Below are 24,078 nucleotides of genomic sequence, written 5' to 3' on the forward strand. Positions count from 1 at the left end.
ATATGCAATGATCATTTACATTTGTAAGTGTTATTGATTCTATACTGTGATATGTCAATTAGACTGAACTCTAAATAAAATATCATTAGATTATATTACATTATATTGACTATCGGAATATCTCTATCATTATGCTTTCTAAGATACTTAACAACTATACTTGATCAGAAACTAATCAAGACTGGTATGGGCCCCTGGCGAAAGTAATAAAATTGTACAACAATACACAAATGTAATGGTTGTAAGATGAGAGAAAAAAAAAGCATGTGAGAGAAATGAAAGACTTGCCAAGCAAGATGAAGATGGGGAATATTTAAAAGAGAGTGAGAGAAACAGAGGGAACATGTGGATGCAGCTGAGACAGCAACAGAGAAGCTGGTACAGCATTGTCGAAGCAGGGAGAACGAAGCACCCAGAAACATTAGCATTATTGTTCAACAAATAAACTTTTTCTCCAAAAATCAGTACGAGGCGTGTTCATAAAGTAAGTTCCAAACGGGGGTAGTAAGTAAACAGGAAGATATTTACAAACCATTTTTGTTGCATTGTATTCCCCACACTTCAATTACTTCTCAACATAATCTCCACCATTATTGAGGCATTTATCGAGTTGTAGCACAAGTCTTTCTATCCCCTCATTGTAGAATTCGCGATGCAAACCACTCACGCACTGCTGTTTTCACTTCATCGTCGCCATCAAAACGTTGACCACCGAGGAACTTCTTGAGGTGCAGGAAGAGATGAAAGTCACTCAGAGCCAAATCCGGGCTGTAGGGGGGGATGGTCAATTTGTTCCCAGCCATATTTCGAGACGAGATTTTGGGTGTCACGAGCTGTGTGTGGCCGAGCGTTGTCATGAAGTAACACAACTCCGTCGGTCAGCATCCCATGTCTCTTGTTCTGAATTGCACGACGGAGCTTGTTCAAGGTCTGACAATAGGTTTCTCTATTAATGGTTTCACCCCGAGGCAAGAATTCGATGAGTAGGACTCCTTTTCTGTCCCAAAAAACAGTGCACATGATCTTGCGTGTTGACATGGTTTGTTTGAATTTCTTTTTCCTTGGCGATGCAGTTTGCCTCCATTCCATGGACTGCTGCTTCGATTCAGGTGTCATGTGAGACACCCAAGTCACGTCACCTGTCACGGTATGGTCAAGAAACTCATTGCCTTGCTCACTATAACGTGTGAGGAAGCTCAATGCACTGGAAGCTCGTTTGGTTTTGTGTTCCTCAGTGAGCATCTTGGGTACCCATCGTAAGCACAAGTTTCGATATCGTAATCGATCTGTCACAATTTTGTAGAGAACACTCCGCGACACTTGTGGAAAATTCAAGAAATTGTGAACCTCCTGTCCTCATGAATTTTTTCATCGACAGCACGCACCAAATCGTCACTGATCAAAGATAGCCGACCGATAGGCTGCTCGTCATGCACAGAGATGCGGCCCTCGTTGAACTTCCTAATCCATCTCCTGACCATTCCATCACTAATGGCATCATCACCATACACCTCACAAAGTTGACGATGAATGTTAGCTGGTTTGATGTTCCTCGCATTCAAGAAACAGATAACAGATCGCATCTCACAGTCGGCGGGGTGCTCGATCACTTTAAACATTTCAACTGATCACAACTAACCACAAACACGGACTGAAGCTCTGAAACTGCATGCACAACTTGCCTGAGGACTGAAGAAGAAAACACGCATGCGCAAAATAACGATTGCAGCGATGAGACGGCTATAATTGAAAATGGAACTTACTTTAAGAATACGCCTCGTATTTGATGTGATCCCATTATTATTATTATTATTATTATTATTATTATTATTATTATTATTATTATTATTATTATTATTATCATCATCATTTTGAGATCTCCTTACAACCCGAGGTCCGCAGCATTTGGCGGGTTTGCCTATGCATTAAAACAGCACTGGACTTGACCTGCAGAGGAAACAGCTGAACACACCATACTTGTAAATAGGAGAAATATGAATGGAAAGAAAAATAAAGTAATGACAACATATTTTATTTCAAACAGAGAGAGTCACATTCTGTTTAAAACACATTTTATAAACAGTGAAATACATTTTATGTGCAAAGTTCACGGCTTGCACAAAAATTATAAACACTTCATCAGCATGTGATGCACTCAACATGCACATTTAATAAATTAGTGTTCAGTTTCACCCCACAGACAAGCTCATAAAACATGCCTAAGTGATAACAAATCAAGTAGAGGCATACAGATACACAGCAAAAATCACGAGCCAGAAATGTACACAAAACAGATGAGTGCAGTTGAATATAATATGTACACAGATCAATTCTTGTAGTGAGTTAAAACAGTAATACTTACAATATCATTTCAAGTGATTTGATGACAAAATTTACAATTGAGGCGGTATACAGAAAAAGTGCACATAATCCAACATGATATTCTGAGAAAAATGCTTTTAAAGTTTACAGTATTTTATATTTATTGTTATAATTTTATATAAGTCTCTATTACAAAAAAATAGCAGTTTTATTTACCCTCATCCAAAATAGTGCGTATGTTTATATTGTTAATATTAGAACACTATATTAAAATTAAATAAACTTAAATAGTATATGTGCCCTTTTTCCAAAGAACATAATTATTATAATTTAAAATGCACTTTTTCAAGAACATTTACAATTTATTAAACGAAGTAATACTGGCAAAAGTGAATTTAATCTTTATGAAATATCTTTACTGTCCAATTTTTTCTTCTTCTGTTAGGAAAGACTTCTGATGCTTTTGTATGATTGGTTACTTTCATACTACTGGTATAAGGGAATTTAACCTTCATTTGAACTTATTTTCCATCCAAGTCTTTTCTTGTTCTGTTAGAAAGCTGTAATGAAATGCATCATCATTCACTTTGGATGCATGAAGTTCAGGGTATAGCACTGTTGAAATCTGTAGACTTCTGATTCCTTGTGGGATTGACCCCTTCCATGTTATACCAATCCTGATATTAAAAATTCCTTCATGAAATTAGCAGATTATAACCTCTGGAAAATGACAGTTTTAATTAAATGATCTGATACATAGTTATGTATGCCTCTTTTCCATATACCGCCTCAATTCATACAAGAAATCCAAAATTACACTTCTTTCAATTTGCTGCAGTCTTCTAGTTGACATTATTTTGACATTTCTGTTTTTATGAATGTCTGAAAAATACGAAGTTTCGGAGAATGAATCTATGTTTGTAATAAAGCGAAGCTGTTCCAATTGACTGTGTCTGAAGAAAAGATCATTCTAAGAGATCAGACTTCCATCATCAGGCTAGGACAAGGTTATTTATTTCACCAATGTTGTTACAGTAAAATTGTTATTAATAGTTAATATAACTAAATCAAATTTAGCATTTTATAGCATTTTCAGTGTTAGAATTTAGCATTTTGTACCCTTTTGGGATGGAACATTTTTATGGAAAGTTTGGTGGTAGAAATTATATGCCATCAATGTGTTGACAGGTGCATTTTCTAGATTTCCCAGTTAAAATTCTTGAAAATATTAAATAAGTAAAGGAACATAATAAAATTACAGTGAAACTGTCAACATTAAGAAACATGCCAAAACATATAGTGTGATTTTATTCCGAACCATCTTGTTACTCAATCACAAATCAACTTCTCTATCACAAACAACTTGCATAATTTCAAGGAAAAAAATATTCAGGGCCGGATATCGAACCCGGGACCTTTGGTTAAACATACCAGAGCTTTACCAACTGAGCTACCCAGGAACTCTACCAGACACTGATCCAAATTTTCCCTCTATATCCACCGACCTCAACATGGGCTGACAACGTCAAGCAACCAACACTGAGTACACACTAACTTTGTGTGACTTAAATTGTGGTTTTCTGTTAACGCACAGTGATGTGTATATACCTGAAAGCTTGATTTGCATAATACACGTCACTATGGTTGCACGAAAATCATTATTGAGCATGATGGCATTGCGTTCCAGGTTCCTCCGAGCTGAAATCCGTAAGTAGCGGTCATCGACTGCAGTCGTAGCCCTTGGACGGCCTGTGCGAAGCAAGTCATCAACAATTCCTGTTTCTCTGTACCTCTTCCATGTCCGAACAACATCGCTTTGGTTCACTCTGAGACACCTGAAAAATTCCCTTGATGATATCCCTTCCTGACACAATGTGACAATGCGGACACGATCAAACGTCGCAATTGACATTCTAGCCATGGCAGAACTGCAGACAACACGAGTAGTGTACTTTCTTCCTGACTGAAACTGATTGTCTGTCTTACCTGCTCCGTTTGACAGGTACAGCTCATGCATGGTTCTTTACATCTTTGTGCAGGTTTAGTGACATCTATGAATAGTCTAAGGGGCCATGTTATTGATTCAATATAAACATTTAATGTCAAGGTTCAGGAACTCTTGGGACAGAGGTGATGCAAAACTTTTTTTTTATGTGTGTATGTTGGCCAAAGATGGTGTTGGTTCAGAATTTCGGGATACTCTCATTTTCCCTTCCACAGTTTGATCAATTTTCCATCTATAATTCATTAGTCATTAGTACTATCGGTCCATGAGGGAGTAACTATTGTCAGCAGCATAACATTTTGTCATACATCTAGGCAGTCAAGATCCTAACTTTTGTTCCCACTCATTTCCTGACTCCAGAATTTGTTGATAGAGTTGGATTCGGCCACCTGGCTGACCCAGCATCCAGTGTGATGGATGCTGCCCATCAGCAACTGAATGATTTGTATTCGGATTGAGGATAACCATATCTTCTCCCCCAACCACTTGTATAGCCAGATACATACATATCTTGGTTAGAATGCCAACCTTTCCCACATCATACCCTCAGGTCGATCAGGCCATATCTTATTAGTGGGGCCCGGATTTTTCTAAAATGCATATGCGCATATGCAAATGCATATTTTGAGGGTTAGTGCATGTTTCGGCATTTATTTAGTTTATGTATGATCAATTATCTGACATTTCTGAACAAACTGTAAATCTAGCAATGAATTTGTATGTCAGACATCCCTTGGCACCACAATAGCCTCCCTATTTCAAGTGAAATGGTAACGGGACCATATTTCCAGTCTCACAATACGTGCAGATAGATGGACGTTGCAGACCTTTTTCACAGAAGGAATTTCTTACATTCCTTTCTCAATGCAGTATCATCTCAAAGTTTGTGTCAACAGGACCGCAGGTGTTCATCTGCTGGTTTGTTTTTCATCTACTAATAGTGTATGCGGTCTTCTGTCAGATTGAACTAAAAATGCCTAAAGATAAGTCCACTAAGTCCTTTTCAATTAAACAGTGCCTTTCAGGCAATAGTGACTATTCAAGTGACGGCGATGTAGTGTATTGTCAAGTATGTGAGAAGACTGTGAAATGCGAGAAAAAGTTTTAACTAGAACAGCATTCGAAAACAACTGCACATCTCTGGTCAAAACAAAAGGGTAAGAACACGCAACAGGTACTTTTAACTCAGGCGAAATCACGGTCTGAAGTTAGTATATTTTCTGCTGACCTTTGTAAAGCTTTTGTAAGAACATTCCGCTGCATAAATTAAATAATCCACATCTGCGATCATTTCTTCAAAAATATTGTCTTAATGAGAGGACACCGGATGAATCCACTCTTAGGAAAAATTATTTACTTTCGCTACATGCTTCTATCCTGGATTCAATATGGTCTGGCATAGGAGGGAACTGCGTATGAATTTTGGCTGATGAATCAACAGATTCGTGTGGCAGATACATAGCGAACTTCATAGTGGGTAAATTATGTCCAAAAGAACCCAGCAGATCTCATTTACTTTCATGCAAAGTGTTGGCAAAAACCAACCACAGTACAGTTGCAAGATTTGGTTAGTGCATATTGTTTTGTTTTTAGTGCATATTTGCATGCATATTTTAGATATTTTCAGTGCATATATATCTGGGCCCTACTTATTAGTCACCATACAGTCAACTGCCTAGTCTCCTAAATCAAGACAACTCATCCTGCTTGTGATTTTCATAAGGTGCTAAAACATATGTTGGAATGAGCTCTAAAAGATAGAAGCCACGAACCTAATAAATCGTCATAAGTTTAAGCTTTTTCCACATTAATGTGTTTACAAATCAGCACCTTGGCTTTCACAAGAGATCTTGGAAACTTCTGGACAAGTTACTCGGTCTTCCCTTGTTTAGTTTGAGGGCTTGGTTCCTTTGATTAGTAAGGTTAGTGACGCAAGTCTTTCACCCCACTCTCCATCCCAATTAATATTTTAGGCAACTCTGTCCTGGTGTTGTTTAAGTACGTTTCGAATAATGCTCTGCAACATCTTTCCTTCTTACATGATATCATATTAACTAGGTTATGTTCATTTTCGGCTTTTTTCCTTCAAAAATTCGTCTATGTTCTTTCATAAGAATGACGACAAAACAGAGGGACACAACTCGTACCAGCTTGAAGCTCACATAGACTGTTTCCCAGAGTCCCAAATCTCCTTGCAAGGATGTGAGGTTACATACCTTTTAAATCTTCATTCCTTTGTCGTTAATGAATGTTTGTTTTAATCAATTGGTTGAGCAACTATTTAAACTGAAAAGAGATTAAGAAGAAAATACAAAACTAGAAATAATGTTAGGTATCTACCACATAAAGACTTGGAGAAGGGTTGGGATGATGAATGTCACGTTTTGTCAATTCCGAGAAAAATTAAACAAAGTCAAGGACCTTAAGCATTTTATATAATAATTTCTTTTGTTTCCCTGGACTCTTAGTGTTTTTCACTCCAATGATTTATCAAAATAGTTTAGAATTTTCTGCACAATATGGTAAAAGAATCTCATTTTTGTAAAAATTAGACATTCACAGTTCCCCCCTCCACCCCTTCCCAATTTTTCACATTGTTCCTCAGCTCTATATGACACTCAAGTTTTATAAAAGCACTCTTTAAGTACATATGAAGTAATCTTGATGAGGTATCTGTGTAAACCACCCTTACAATAAATACTCATAGCAAGCAAACTGAATACACAATCACATAACCTCAACAAGAAACAGTTTCCACTTTACAGTATTTACCTTTTACAAAAAAACAATATTAACGATAAAATTAACCTTAACTTAAGTTTAAAAGCAGTACATCAACTAAAGTTATTATATTTCATTATTAGACCAATGCAGAATACCTTCATAACCACAACTCTCTACTACTAAGCGGATATTTTATGTTCACTTTACAATTCAACTATGGTACAAAAATATGAACGCTAATCCTTTATGTGAATTAACACTAACTCCCAAGTTAAAGTATCTACCTAGGTAAGTAAGGGATAGCTCAGAATTAGGCTGATTCCTTTGTATGTGGACGTAATTGAGCTGATTATCATCAAATTTTGTTATGCTTCTGACAATGCTCTAATTGTGTATAAAAAGTAGCAGGAATGTGGTATACCCAAGGGTGGCGTTATCAGAAGGGAAGTTTTGGTGGCCTACTGTCCTCCTTATGTTAAACAGCATTCACTCTATTTCTCACTCAAACAAATATTGTAAGTACAACTAAAATCTATTTCAGAACGTGTCCAACCAAATATTCCTGTTACTTAATTACAGTTATATTTAAATCAGAACTTTTCGTTAATAATTATTACTTCAGAATTTCTCTAATCTCCGTGCACAAACAAACAATGTTTAACTGCACTGGAGAATTAGGTACGGCAGCTTTCAACCATACCATTACAATGGTAACCCAGTACAGAATGTTGCCAATATATGGGTATGACTAATTTCAAGGGAAAAATTGTTCCGGGGCCGGGTATCGATCCCGGGACCTCTGGTTGAACATAGAGTTCCCGGGTAGCTCAGTTGGCAGAGTGCTGGTACGTTCAACCAGAGGTCCCGGGATCGATACCCGGCCCCGGAACAATTTTTCCCTTGAAATTATTCAAATCTGCTTTACAGGAAGCTTTACCTGAAAGATTAGATTTGTATGGGTATGACGTTTACCTGTCAAGTCGTTACCAGGAGAAATTTGGTTTTTCTCTCTACCTCCCTTGTTCTCAGCATTACCACAGTCTAATATATACAGTCACAAAGCTTGGGATGATTTTTTGCAATTCTCGCGGTAGTTGCTAGCCGCTTGGAGCGCTGTGAGTACTAGGAACAGTAGACTGTGCCACAGTCATCGTGATCTAATACAGACCGTAAGGCAGATCATGTAACTCGCTTAACACGATCACGAAGGGCAGCGTTTCAACCATATAAATTAGTTGGAATGCATAAACAGTAACATATGTTTCTCTAAAATGTAGTGTAATTGCATTAATAAAATTTAAAACAATGATTATGAGACACTTCAGACAATTCACTTGCGAGTTAAGGTGTAATATTATTTATGGTGCGAAAATTACGTTGTTCGTATGTGTAATACCTGCCTTTATTTCGATTAAATATTGCGAAATTCTTCTACATTCATTTATGCATGATTCAATAATTTTCAGTACGGATATTTAGACATGTTGAAATTATAGGTTATTTTTACTGTACCAGTTGCCCCTTTCTGTCTAAATTTAGTGATCTCCAATATCTTGCCATTAATATGGAAATTATAGGTTATGTTTACTATATTTAACTTATATTCTTAAATTCGCAATTATATATTATAATTAAGCATAATGTCATGTATAATACCCCACACATTTAGTTTGTCTGTATTTTAATACTACAATTGAGTACTGAATTATTGTATTTATCTACTACCTACTAAGAGACGAAGTAACACAACTGTACGTACACTAATTTCATAGGAGTGGTATGGTAAATTTTTTGTTTAAAATTAAGGAAGGTAGATGTGGTAAATTGAAATCACAATATAAATTCTTTTTATTAAACCTCAAAATAGCTTCCATTCTAAACTTAAAATGTTGACACGAACAGATTATGTTAATATGTAAAATTCTCTTCACATTAAAATAACACAGTTTTGTAATTATTTCTGCAACATATTATGCAACAAGAAGTAAATGGAACTTATGGATACATTACACTAAATAAATCTTAGCAATGATACGCAATGAAGTTATAATATTTCACTGAGTTCCATACATTGACACAGAAAACTCGAACATATGGTACATTACGGTTTGAATCAAAAAGGCATTGACTGTGCTGTATTTCGCATTGTTGGTGAAAAGTTGTGTAAACTGTGAAATGTTCGTTATCGGTTGTAAATGGCTAAAATACAATAATTTCAATAATTATATGCGAAAAGGAGAGTTTGTAGCACTATAAATTGTAAGAAAAAGAGGTCAGAGTTATCCTTCTTCCGAAAGATCCAGGAAGGTGAGTTTATAGAATATAATATATATTTTATGAAAATAATATATAAACCTTATGTATTTCATATTTCAATAGTGGAAGGAAGGTGTTAATTTTTTCAAAAGAACACGATATCGAAAGTACAATACATTTAATCTTCTGCTAGGGAAAGAGTCTATGATGAGGCAATAGTAGCGATCCTGGTGGTGAGCAACTATCTATGTTTGCATTTTTAGTAAGTATTGAGCTTTGTGACTATATATTAGACTGTGACATTACTGTGAGGTAGTGCCTCTGTTAGCAACAAGGTTTAGGTATGGTTTGATGAGTAGATATATTAGTGTAAATTAGATGCAATGTCGATTTCAACGATATTCCCTACACCACACCATATTTCTCCTTCATTTTGATGTGATAAAGTGTCATGATATATGCATATGAAAACTTGCATTTTTTAGTGCATTTAAAAAACTGCCGTTATATTCCATAAATCTTGCAGTGAATTGTTTCAAGATATAGTAATGAATTTTACCAGCAACATTTCGATTCTCTTCTGTTTCACATGGCTCAGTACAGCCCAGTCACTAGTGGCGAGCATAGACAGCACTACTGTATAGTCTGCATTATCCAGTTGTTCCAATATGTTAGATGTCTAAATTTTATCTTACATTTATTTTTATTTAGCATATTGGTGTGTGGATATGAAAAATGCTACACACTGCGAGGGAATCATTGTGCGTGATAAAAGCCTGTCCAAATGGAGTGATGTGGTGCTGTATTGCAGGACCTAGAAATCATCACGATTTCGAAATAGATTTCTCTAGACTTCGTGAAATGAGAAAGTAACAAGCATTTAATTTATCATTTTCTGCGTCACTAAAGATATGTCTTCACAAGATTGGCTTTGCAATAACATATTTATTATTTCCAGTGTATGATGTCGTTTTTCATTTATTTCGCAAACCTCAACTTTCATTTTAAAAGAAATTTCAAGTATGGTATCATAAAAAGTAACGTTGGTTACCCCTAATCAAATAGAAGTATTCTCTCACCTTCAGGTATGATAATAACAATCATGTGTTTGTTTCTCAAGGGCATATCTGATGCTCATTGCAGTATTAAGGGCAAATATCTACATTTGTGTCATTTTTAAGACAATTACGAAATGAATATTTCTAAATATACATAGTGAAAACTAGTTTCGACGTTCCTATTTTGTAAGAAATTCCCGTTTTAATAGGGTTGCCATATTTAGTAAGTGAAGAAGAGGCAAAAATACATCAATTAACTTCCTTGCATTAGGTGATGTAGTAAACATAAAATAACCTATATTTTTTAAACAAAGGCCTTTTATAAATCTTGATTACACAACTTTTAACATTGTATCACTTCGGAATATGTATGATAAGACTTTCCTGTGTTAAACTCCAACATACCTCGTTTACACGTTTCGACCTATTTATTAGTCATCCTCAGAACTGGTCGTTGTTGGTCTTGGCACCTCTTGTTCTGTTTCCTGTGAGGGTGCGTTCTTGTGGTATAGTGTAGAGTCAAAGAGTGTGTGTGTTTTGAAGTTGAGTTGTGTGTTGAGAATTTCGTTGCGGTGTGACACAGACACATGAAAACACATTCTATGAGTTATGAGTTATATATATATTTTTTTTTTAAATCGTAAAAATATTTTTTTCATATAGCATATAGTAGTACAAGATACAGTAATGGAGGAAAAAAAATGTTGAATATTTCCAAAACTTTTAGTGCTGTAAGCTGTACCTAATCCCTTAAGTTCGTTTTATGTAACAATATTGCATTCCACTAAATTCCTTGTCAAGAAGAAAATTACGTTTTTTGTTGGCAAGCTTTATTAGATTACCAATTATACCAGATACGTAATTATGAAAAATGTTGAAAAATATTCATAAAATAAAAAATTATCATATGGAAATGCTATATTAAGTATCATATACTACAGATAAATCTGTACATCAGTAAGTAATTTTGATTGAAAATTTTTTAATTATTTATAAGAATATACTCTATAAGAAGTTTTTTTTTGTTTAAGTAATTTGGTAGTTTTAAGTTTCAGGTTATTTTATATTTACTACACAATCTAATGCATGAGGATAACCAATGCATTTCTGCTCTTTTTTCATTTTGCACATTTCAAAGACGAAAGTAAAGTGTCTTGGATTTTCACTTTTTAATATGACAATCCTAAAAAAAAAAAAAACAAAATCTTCTTCACAACATTAATTAGAATAAATATGTCATCAAATGCCATGAGATCAGCAAATGTGTATCACAAAAAAAAAAAACCTGAATTTGCAAGCAATGTTTATTAAAATTGTGAAAATGATCTAAAACATTATGAAAAAATTTTGGTCCCTAAAGATATTCCACTACATAACATACATTATTTTGTATATACACGGCTCAGGACCAAACTTAACCCTTCAGTACCAATAAACAGCACTGCATGTTACATAAAAATCTCAAATCCTAACTTTAAAACATAGCTCCTGAGAACAACGACCTGTACACAGATTTAGCATAAATCTTCTTTATCTTACCTTCATGTAATTAATGAATTATTATCATTAGGGCTAGGATTTTGATGAAATTGCATCTTTTTTCTAGTAAGTCAGAAACATTACTGATTTAATATTTATATGTTATGTGATAAACGGAGTGTTTTAAGACATATTTGTTAGGATATTTTTTTGCATTTTTTGCCCGTTTCAACTCATAAGAGCATCTTTTGTTTTATTCGGTCATTTTTTAGGCATTTTTTATTTAATTTTGACCATAAATCCCCATTATTAATGTAAAATAATGTTTATTTTCTTTACATATTTTGTCCATTAATACCCATTATTTTGTATAATATTTTAATCGTTTTTCTACATAACTATTGCCATTTTAACGTAGTACACCACATGTAATGTATCAGTCCAACCACCCCTTCAATATAAACTCCTCTATACCTGCTAATTCCAGATAAGAGTGGCCTTGTGGTAGATTACATGAAAACTAAAAGTAAAGTAAATCCATGGCGCTACAGCCCATGAAGGGCCAAGACCGACCAGCTGACTGCTGACCTCACATCTACATGACAAAGCAGAGGTGAACGATCATACATGGAAACTACACCAGGTAAAATAATTAATTAATTAAAGTGTACTACTTATAAAAAATTATGTAAAATTTAATTTAATTGCAAGTCTAAATATTAAGTAGTACAAAACCTCTTTTCCTACTAAGCCAATTAGGTAAGATCAATTTTTAGGGCATTTTTGAAAGATTTTTAGGTCATAAATGCATTGTTTTTAGGACATTTTTTCATGATTTATAGGTCATCAAAATTCTAGCCCTAATTATCAGTCTTCATTGCAAATAGTTGAAGTTATGGCATGCTCTTAAATATTAATATAAAAAAAAACTGATATGTAGTCAGTTGAGCTACAATATATGTGTGACAGCCATAATTTTACCACAGTGTTGCAAGCACCGTGATACAAGGATTTAACAAATGACTAGGTTGAGTAACACGACTCAGCTTTGAAGATGAACTGGAATGCTGCAGCAGTGCGCTGGAACACTGCAATTATCTGTTCAGGAAGAGGTCATCTTTCTTCTGAGAAATTCTTCGGACGGCCATTACTATTCCAGCCACGATAATGAGCAGTGCTGGCAGACCAAGGCCAATGCTGATAACCAGGATCACGAGAAGAGAAAAGTCCTCATTTGGAGGCGTTCCATAGCCCACCATGAATGTCCTGCAACAAACGATCTTGTCAGCACATTGCAGACTTCGAAAACAACTAATTTCAAGCAGATATTTGTTATTAAATAGAAGGCTGTGTGTAACCAATTTTCATGCATAATTCTGCAATACGATGAAATAGTAATGGAACGGAGAAAAATTCTCTCAGGCGACGGGATTTGAACCCGGGTTTTCAGCTCTACGTGCTGATGCTTTATCCACTAAGCCACACCGGATACCACCCCGGCGCTGGACAGAATCGTCTCAGATTAAGCTCCAACTCTTGGGTTCCCTCTAGTGGCCGCCCTCTGCACTACGTCATAGATGTCTATGAACGTAGGACCGAAGTCCACAAATGTGCTGAGATGCACTCGTTATGAGTGACTGGTTGGCCGGGATCCGACTGAATAAGCGCTGTCTTGTGTGGACTTCGGTCCTACGTTCATATACATCTATGACGCAGTGCAGAGGGCGGCCACTAGAGGGAACCCAAGAGTTGGAGCTTAATCTGAGACGATTCTGTCCAGCACCGGGGTGGTATCCGATGTGGCTTAGTGGATAAAGCATCAGCACGTAGAGCTGAAAACCCGGGTTCAAATCCCGGTGCCGGAGAGAATTTTTCTCCGTTCCATTACTCTTTCATCGTATGATAACGCAGAATATCTGCATGGAAATATCATATGTACTTCGGTACATTAAAATAATATATATAATTCTGCAATGCTTGGGAAATGTGGCATAAGTCAGTTTCCACAAACATTTTTTATTAATTTATTGACAACTTATGGAACATCTGCTCGCTTGGGAAAAGAGACATAAGTATTTCTCCCATTACAATAATTAATACAGAAGAAAATCAAATCGACATAAACCAGTGTCAAGACAGTTTTTTTCCTTCTCCTGCAAAATTAACATTTTTGACTTGTGCCACTTTTCCCTAGCACTACAGAATTAATCTCAAACAATTATGTGATTTTTATAGTATCTCAAAAAAATGTATTTTTAGTAACTGTTTTTCCTTGATTGCTTGTTTTTCTTAATTTTTATAACTTTTTATTTATTTTGTTTATTTTTCACTAAAAACTGTCAATGTTTCTATTTTTCATTGCAAACTCCCGTTTTTCCCCATATTAGGCATTTGTATCATTCCATCACCATTTATCCATTTCGTCACCATTCTCTAGCATTTCCCGATTACCGGCTGGCGACACACAGAGGGGGCTGGCCTAGGGATGAGCAGGGTTACCTAGTCGAAGCTTGGGTATGCAGCGAACCTTAGTGTAGTCAGCCATTGTGGTTTGGGAATGCGCCTAGCTTGAGGGTTAATACAATAGATCATAACAGGCCGCAGTGTTGGGACATAGTGCCCCCCCCCCCCTTCCATAAATTCCATTCCATTCCTCTAAGATAAGTAATCGATTTAATAAATTTTTTATTCGATTAAATCAATGTGGAAGTTGTTATGGAACAATATTCCTTGTAAAACATTATTTTGGTCAAAATTATGACCTAAAAGAAAAATGTTTGATGTGGATAGCTTTTATTTTAGAAAAAACTGTCACTGTAAGGGCCACACTGAAAGTTTCTGCAAACTGGTATGTATTAATCTATAGCTGTCCTTTGTTCGATAATAAATGTAACTCAGTTTCCAAAATGGCTGTTTATAAATTACAAAAAATTGTCCTACTTTTGCTAGCAGATATTTCTGAAGTTAACAGTCCATCACATTAACATAGGCTACTTAAGTTGACAAGACTTTCGAGTTACAACTTTTTATGGTTTTTTAAATAGTCATTAATGCCAAAAGAATGCATCCAATGACTTAAAAATACTTTTGGAGATGAAGCACCAACAGGATGGACTATGTATGATTGATTTGCAGAATTCAAACATGGATATAATTACACCAGCAATGATTTCCGTGATGGTTGACCTGCTACAGGGACCAGTGACAGAAATATCGAAGCTGTGCGTCAAATGATTAAAAAGATAATCAAATTACCTATGCCGATATTCGTACATCTCTGGAGATAGTTATGACCAGTGCTTTTTCTTTTTGTTACAGTTTTCTTCATGGAACCGAGAAATGTTCGAATTTCGAGCTACCAATATATTGAGGCTTCTCCCAACTCAACTTCACTGAGATCATCTCTGCTAGTTAACACCATGAGAAACCTGCTTCATATTAGAATAATTGTTGGATATCCTTTGATCAACTACAACCCTGACAAGTACGTTAAATCTTGGTTGCTAACAGGCCATGATGCTCAACAGACAATGCATGGAACGAGCATAACAGGAAAGGAGAAAATACTGAAGAAATGGCTATTCTGTGGAAAATTTTCTAATACTTACAGTTTAGTAAATGTCTATGTTGCAAACCAACTTATTCTTTTGCTAACCCAAATCCAATCAGTTTATAGTAACATGGATTTAATTTATATTTAGACTGAAAACTGCATTAATATGTGAAAATAAATAATAGTTAATTTCTTTGACATTATTAGGCCTATATTCTGGAGAAGACGAGATTGGTACAAAAATTATTTTTAACAATTTTCAAGAAGAATTCATACGATTAATTTAGAGATTGACAACGAATGGTTTGGCCAACATGAGGACCCTGTGTCATTGTTGTCTAATGTTAGTGCATCATCTGAAAATAAACTTTCGGAATTTTCCAAAGATTTGTTACAAACATTCTTCGCAGCAGATATTCCTTTGTGGAAAATAATGAATCCAAAATTACGGAGTTCCTGAGAAAGTTCTGCGATTGAAAAATACTCAAGGAATCAACTCTCAGGAAAACTCATGTTGGAAATATTTACAAAAATACCATTGAAAAATTCCGAGAAAAAAACAAAGGATAATCTTTGAGTTTCTATCGATAAAATGAGATATGCTTGTGGCCATTATATTGTGAAGTGTTTTACAGACAGAAAAAGCTGGGGAAATGTTTTTAGTGAATGTTAAGAAGGAAGGAAGAAAGAGCAAATCATTCCACCACTGCCCAGTTTTGAAAATTCCATGATTATCCTATTTCCAAATCATGTAAAACGAGAGAATATTTTGCTGTTTGTTACGGATGCAGTGCCTTATATGGTCAAAACAGAATCAGAACTTAAAATTCTTTACCCAAAAACGATTCATCTAACATATTTGGCATATAGACTGCACAGAATTTGTAAAGAAATGTGTGTTCAGTACTCTAATGTAGATGCATTTATTTCGAACAAGAAAAAAGTATTCTTAAAACCATCATCTTGTTGCAAGATATTCAAAGAAACTGAACCAGGTACCCTCTACCGCCTAAGTGAGTACACACTAACTCGGGAAACATCTGGAAGCCGTCTATTAGTAAGTTTATTGTAAATATTTTTCTACTGTTGAAAAAGTTACTGACACTTTTCCTTCAGAAAGTAATGCAACTATAAGAGTAGTTAAGGACTCCATGAAAGACACTAAGATCAGACAAGGCACAGCATATTTTTCTTAAAATTTTGGAATCATTGTTTTAAGTATCACTAAATTAGAGACAAGTTGCATATTGCTTACTAATTCTCTTCAGGCTATTGACGAGTGGTCCAACTAGTATCATTGCAAAGTTAAAATTGCAGGACATTTTGAAAAAAAAATATCCCAGGTATAGAAAGAAACTAGTGGAATTTTGAGTAGAGACAGATTATGTTTGTTCGAAAATATATAAAAAGAACTAACGCCAGAAGATGCAAGTAGCTTTGTTTACTGTCTATCAACTTCTACAGACGTGGAACACTCCAATTCTAAATTTAATATAAGGCTTTGCTTACAGATAACAGATGCAGTCCTATTGTCAACAATTTGAAAATAATTTCTGTCGGACATTGTAGTTCATAATATATGTTCACACTTATTTCTCGAAACAATTGTCTTTAGAGACAATTAATATTAGGTACCCTCCATAAAACTGGCTTCATTTATACACCAACGGATCCTTGATCTCCAGAGAACAAGGTGCCGGTGCAGGTGTTACATGCTGTCTCTTCTCATTTTATAGATCTCTTGGATATGGAACAACAAGTTTTGATGGAGAAATCTTTGCAATAAGTGAAAGTCTTAGGAATCTTCTATGCCACATCAATAAATTTAAGAATCCAGTTATATTGTCAGACTCCAAAGCAGCTATTCTATCAATAGTCTCTAAACACACACCTTCATCTCAAACAGCAGAAATAACTAAAATGCTCTCTCAATTAATATCACTCAATAAAAGGATTGTATTCCAATGGATACCATCCCATTGTGGAATCCTGGGAAACGAGAATGCAGATGCTTTAGAAAGAAGGGCAGCACTGCTACTTACAGACCTGTTACTAAATCTATGTATTACTCTGTGAAGAGATTTATTAAATCTACATACTTAGACTTCAACAAACAAAATTTGATAACACAATCTCAAGGGAAAAAATGGAACTCTCTGCATCATAATCCACAGTTAATTCCCGATTTACCACGAAAATCGTCTGTAGCTGCATTTAGATTGGCAACAGGCCATGATTGTTTGGCCAAACACCTGCATAGAATTGGAATATATCAGTTCCTTAACTGCCCACTGTGCAACTCAAACCAAGAAATGGATTCGGAACACCTCAAAATCTGTGCTTCAGTGGCTGAGCATGATATCTTTGAAAAATATTGGAGTGCAAGAGGTCAAATGACTTTACTGTCAAATGCCTGGCATTAGAAAACAACAACAACATATTTCCCCAAACTGTATTCATATTGTTTGCAAACCTCGTTTCAATTAATTTTGTTTCCTCATTTAAAGATTTTTCTATGATCATGACTGCATTTGATATAACCATATCATCAAAATTTTCATTTCATATTTCAACACCATATGTTGCATATTTTAACATGTTCATGTCATATTTGCATGCCTATTTTGTAATTTGATATAGCTTTAACTTCCAGGCCCTAGACATGACTATCTTACAGAACATCTCTTCAGAATGAAACTAGAGGACAACTACTGCCACTGTGCAGGGATCAAATTGCAACTTTAAATATAGAACATCTATTGAAATACAGTCAACTTGACACTGATAAACAGAACAACGATAATTTAGTAGCCTTTTATAGGGAAGTTAAGGATCAGGATCGTCGTCGTCGTCGTCATCGTCATCATCATCATCATCATCATCATCATCATCATCAAGGTTTGGGCCATTTGGTTCGTTCCTTCTAAGAAAAATTGATCTTCCCATCTATTATAAGGTCTACCTATACTCTGCCTTCCAACTGGGGTATAGTTCCAAAGTAATTCTGGGAACCTGTCTTCATGCATATGTTCAATATGTTCTTTCCAGTCTTCTTTACATTGTAATAATTTATCAATGAGATTAAAAATCTTAAGTTCGGCACGTATGTCTTTAGATCTTTTATGAGCTAAGAGAGTAAACCCCCACAAGCGATCTAAAAAATCTCATCTCTGCAGCCTCTATCTTTCTTCTGTCTGATTTAGTCAAAGTCAAGTTCTCACTGTCGTATGTGAGCATAGGGACTGACATAACTTTATAAAACTTAAGTTGTGTGGACTTCAAAGTTTTACGTCCTAAGATCCTTCTTATAGTGCCACAAATTCCTTGCAACTTATTCACTTTATAAGTTATATAATTTTTCTGGCAGTATGATTCATTGCACCCTAGGTAACTGAAGGAGTTAACTTGTTCGATTATTTTACCTTCTATGACTATTTTAGCTCTTAAATAGTATTTACCTATGAAGGCCATAGTTTTGGTTTTGGCTGATGATATCTTTAAATTATATTATTTTATTATATTTATAAGTTTATTTGTTGCTAATTGCAAACTGTCTTCCGAATCATTAAAAATGACCAGATCATCAGCAAACAAAATAATATTTAAAATGCGATTATTAATAATAAAATTCTTAAAAGGTATACTTTGCCATTCACAAATGACTGCGTCAATATAAATGTTAAAAAGTGTTGGGGATAAAGGGCAACCTTGTTTTACTCCTTGATTTACATATATTTCACTTCCATTTTTACCAGTTTCCATACTTATGGATGTATTTACATATAAACTCTGTACAACTTTAATTCTATGATTTGGAAATTCTTTATTTAACATTATGGTCCACAGCTTGTTTCGTAATACTCTATCAAACACCTTTTCTAAATTGATAAAAATTAAAAACGTTGGAAGATTGAATTCTCTTCTTTTTTGTATCAATTGATCTAATACAAATACACAGTCACTGCAAGAGCGTCCTATTCTGAATCCATGTTGTTCTTCTACAAGTAGGTTTTTGCTAATTTTCTGAATTCCCCGATTTACAATCTTCATATATAGTTTGTATGCCGTATTGAGTAAACTTATTCCTCTGTAGTTTTTACAGTCATAATGGTTCGCCTTCTTAAAAATCGGATATATTTTCCCTTCCAGCCATTCAATTGGGATGTTATATGTTCTCCAACAAACATTGAAAATATCGAGTAATCTTTGTTTTACGATGCTTGGAGCATATTTTATTAATTCTATATTTACTCCAGCTCCACCAGGGGCTTTCTTGTTTTTCATATATTCTAATATCATGTCTACTTCGTCTATCGTAATGAGGTCCACAGTTCGAGTTAAGGAATAAATTATTATTAATATCAATATCTCAGATCACCACTAACTACCAACTAACCAGCCATGTCTGTATATTCTCTAATGGTTGATGATGTAATACTTACCATGACGTGTAGTTTGTCTTCTTGTAGAAACCATCTTCCTTGAGGCCGAAGGACACAGTTGTGGATTGCACCAACAGGTTGTTCAAGTTCTCACTGTAATATGAGTACAAGAGTGTGTGGTTCAGCTGTTCCGTGTGGTTCTTGATGTCTAACACTCCATATGAGTTGGTATCCGTCGAGTTTGAGAGACCACGTTCTTTAGCAATGTATGCCACAGGTCTCCACTGCAAGTAGCCTCCATTGCCTGAGGGGGCCACGGGGGTCTGAAGGTCGACAAGCTGAAGAATCAAACATCCACACATAAAGTCACAAACTGAATTATTGAGTTTTCACTGGGTTAAAGTACACATTACGAGTGTAAATGTAAATGTAACTGTGAAGTTTCTCTTGAAATTACTAAAAACATTGTCAGAACTCCAGTAAGAAGGAAAGACAGAACTAGTCAAGAAACAATGGAAGAGAAAGATAAGTAATAAGAAGAGTGGAAATGAGAGACGAAAGAGTTAGAAAAAGAAATGGAGAGGAGACGGAAAATGAAAAAAGTGAGATAGAAGAACATATGGAAGAGAAAGGATACGCATAAAACTGGGCACGATCACAGAGTCAACAGGGGAAATTCTCTTCAAAATATGTGACTGGTTCTCAGTCAATAAATTAGTATTAAATTGTAACAAATATAACATAATTCAATTTAAATCCTGTCCAAATTCAACCTCACAAATTTCTAGCGCAATAATTAACAACAGATTCCTATTAGAAATAACAACAACCAAATTTCTCGGCTTAAAAATCGATACTGTGTTAAATTGGAAAAATCATATTAAAGAAATTACCCCCAAACTAAATTCAGCTTGTTTTGCTATTAGATCTATGCAAAAGATAGTAAATATCAATACCTTAAAAACAATATATTTTGCATACTTTCACTCGGTAATGAGTTTTGGAATAATATTCTGGGGAAATTCCACAGATAGTAACACTATATTCCTATTACAAAAAAGAGCAATTAGAATAATAGTAGGTGTCAAATCTAGTGAATCTTGTAGGACTATTTAAAAAAAACTACAAATAATGCCCATGGCTTGTCAGTATATCTTTTCATTAATAATCTTCCTCTTATGTAATCGTGAAAACTTTGTAACTAATTCAATAGTTCATAGCATAAATACACGTCAAAAAAATGACTTTCATACTCCATCAGCAAGTCTATCGTGCTATCAAAAAGGAGTGCGTTATATGGCAGTAAAAATTTTTAATAGCCTCCCTATGGATATAAAAAATGAAACTCAAACATAAGATTATTTAGGGCCAAATTAAAGAAGTACCTAATTTCTCATGTCTTCTATTCTGTAGCTGAATTCATGACATTCAATAAAACTTCTTGAAATTGATACTAACCCCTTGTGTTGTACTAGTAGACTATATTGTAAATCTTTTCTGTGTATATTTCATCTAGACTGTGACTATAAATTAAGACTTTATAATAGTATTAAGTTTTTTGACTTTTTCCATATTCTAGCTCTGAGCAATGTATGAATACCATGTTAATAAATGTTAATAAATACAATACAATACAACAACGATTTCAAAATGTCATATTACTTTAAACATGAAAATAAGAAATCATCTCAAAACTTAATGACTGTTACTAGTATTACAGCTGCAGTCTTTCACTTATAGAAGTTATACCCAGTCTAAGTTCCTAATCTTTTCAGCCAACACAATCAGAAGTTGAAGTAGTCTGGAAGGCAAAGAAAAATGGGTGCTGCAGCTGTTACTGCTGCCATTGCCATCACCACCACTACTACTACCACCATTACTATTATTATAACTATTATTGTTATTATTATTACTATGTTTCATGTATATGATTATGTCTCGTAACCAGAACACTGTACGAAATGGAACTATAAAAATTGGAGATTTATCCTTCAAAGAGGTGGAAAAATTCAAATATCTTGGAGCAACAGCAACAAATATAAATGGCACTCAGGAGGAAATTAAACGCAGAATAAATATGGGAAATTCGTGTTATTATTCGGTTGAGAAGCTTTTGTCATCTAGTCTGCTGTCAAAAATCTGAAAGTTAGAATTTATAAAACAGTTATATTACTGGTTGTTCTGTATGGTTGTAAAACTTGGACATTCACTTTGAGAGAGGAACATAGGTTAAGGGTGTTTGAGAATAAGGTTGTTAGGAAAATATTTGGGGCGAAGAGGGATAAAGTTAAAGGAGAATGGAGAAAGTTACACAACACAGAACTGCACACATTGTATTCTTCACCTGACATACTGTAATTAGAAACATTAAATCCAGACATTTGAGATGGGCAGGGCATGTAGCACATATGGGCAAATCCAGAAATGAATATCAAGTGTCAGTTGGGAGGCCAGAGACCTTTGGGGAGGCCGAGACGTAGATGGAAAGATAATATTAAAATGGATTTGAGGGAGGTGGGATATGATGGTAGAGACTGGATTAATCTTGCTCAGGATAGAGACCAATGGCGGGCTTACGTGATGTTTCATTACTTTTATTTTATTACTAGTCATACCCATGCGCTTCGCTGCACTTGTTAGAAATAAATATTAATGACTTAAATCTAAATACAGTTTTGTAATTACTTAGTGAATAATAGCTTTTTATATGTTATGAGTCCTGAATCATTTTCAAAATTATATTTAAAACTATGAATGTAACAGTTATTATCGTGCAATACTTTCTGATGGGGTTTGAACCCAGGACCTCCCGAATGCGAGTCTCAAACGCTACAGTCTGAGCCAACTTACTCGGTTGTGCATCACTGTTTATGTAATTAAAAAAAAATTAAGTGAATATGGTACATAAATATTATTTTAAGAAATACAGGAAACGAATATGGGTAAATTATGAGCGCAGGAACACCATTTTGTGACAATTTGTAAAATGACTCTGCTCCAGTGAGTTCAACAGTAAAATACTAATTATTACACCATATGTGCTATACTTTTGGTCCAAGAAAAATATTCATTTTAACAACAAAAATCGTAAAAATACTATTATGTTCTGTGGACAAAAAGAAATTGAAGTGTATATTATTTTATGTGGACCAAATAAAGTTTAAATAATTAAGTATACAATATTGCGACAGAATATAAAGTTTTCTGTGCGTAAGGATCTATTTTAACCCTACCTCAGTCCTCTACTCACCTAGGAATTCCCATAATGGCATTTAGCATTACGTCCATCTAGAGAAACTACACTTTCAAATGGTGAAAGAATTACCCAAATCGATTAAGTAGCTACTGAGATTACTTCATACAAACACACAAACATTCCCTATATATTAATATTGATAAACATTTATATATTCCCATAATAGAATACAATTATCTGTCCTTATACTGCTTTTTTGAGGCTTGAAAGTGATGTAATTTTCCCTAAGATAGGTTACTAGCCTAATCGTTAGGTAGTCCAGTACATTAAAAGCTAAATTAGTACAAAAATCTACAAGAATAAAAATATATAATACGCTAGCATTACCCTCCCTTTTATACGGAAGTGAGATTTGGACATTAAAGAAAAAAGACATGAACAGAATCAAAGCAACGGAAATTACATTTTTCAGGACAGCAGGATATACTCTTTTAGACCGAAAAAGGAATAAAGAAATTTTAGAACAATTAGAAGTAGAGTAGGTAGAAGACAAAATCAGCAGATACAAATTAAATTGGCTAGATTATGTAAGAAGAATGGAAAATTCAAGAATCCCAAAAATTATGATGCAGTATAAACCTAGAGGACATCGTCGACCAGAAGACCTCTTAGAAGACTACTAGATGGGGCCGAAACAGGTCTACAGAGGTCTAATTCGTCAAGGATGATGATGGTGATCATAGAATACAATGATATCCGTATAAAAATAGTGTTAAATGAATATCGTTAGTTTGTTGTGCAAGGCCGCCTTCAATAGATGCAGTCATTTGTTTTCATTTCATTATAGCCTATTAGTCTGAGGCGGCACCGATAAAACGTAATGTTATTTCAGAACTCGTAAATCTCGTTAAATATCAGTCATATCAAAATTTTGCATAGAATAAAACTTATCGAAAACTGTTTTTAAAGAAACTTTTGTTATGTAACATTTTTCATAGAATGTCAATAATAAGTGAGATATTTCGATTTATTTAATTCAGGCCTCCTTATAATGCCCCCTTTTAAATAAAGTATTTTGAATGCCATATAGCCTAAAATCTAAG

General features: G+C 34.7%; 1 protein-coding gene across 1 annotated transcript in view; it reads right to left on the bottom strand.

Moving 5' to 3' along the window:
- Positions 1–12,581: 12,581 nt before the first annotated feature.
- LOC138710363 (glycosylated lysosomal membrane protein B-like) overlaps positions 12,582–24,078 on the bottom strand; it is a 34,147-nt gene continuing 22,650 nt past the window's right edge. The window contains exons 5-6 of the mRNA XM_069841201.1: positions 19,840–20,117; positions 12,582–13,110 (exon numbers count right to left, since the gene is read on the bottom strand). Coding sequence (XP_069697302.1) covers positions 12,939–13,110; positions 19,840–20,117 — 450 coding nt within the window. The 3' untranslated portion in view covers positions 12,582–12,938. The remainder of the gene's footprint in view (positions 13,111–19,839; positions 20,118–24,078) is intronic.

The sequence above is a fragment of the Periplaneta americana genome, chromosome 12, assembly GCF_040183065.1.
Source record: "Periplaneta americana isolate PAMFEO1 chromosome 12, P.americana_PAMFEO1_priV1, whole genome shotgun sequence".
Lineage (NCBI taxonomy): Eukaryota > Metazoa > Arthropoda > Insecta > Blattodea > Blattidae > Periplaneta > Periplaneta americana.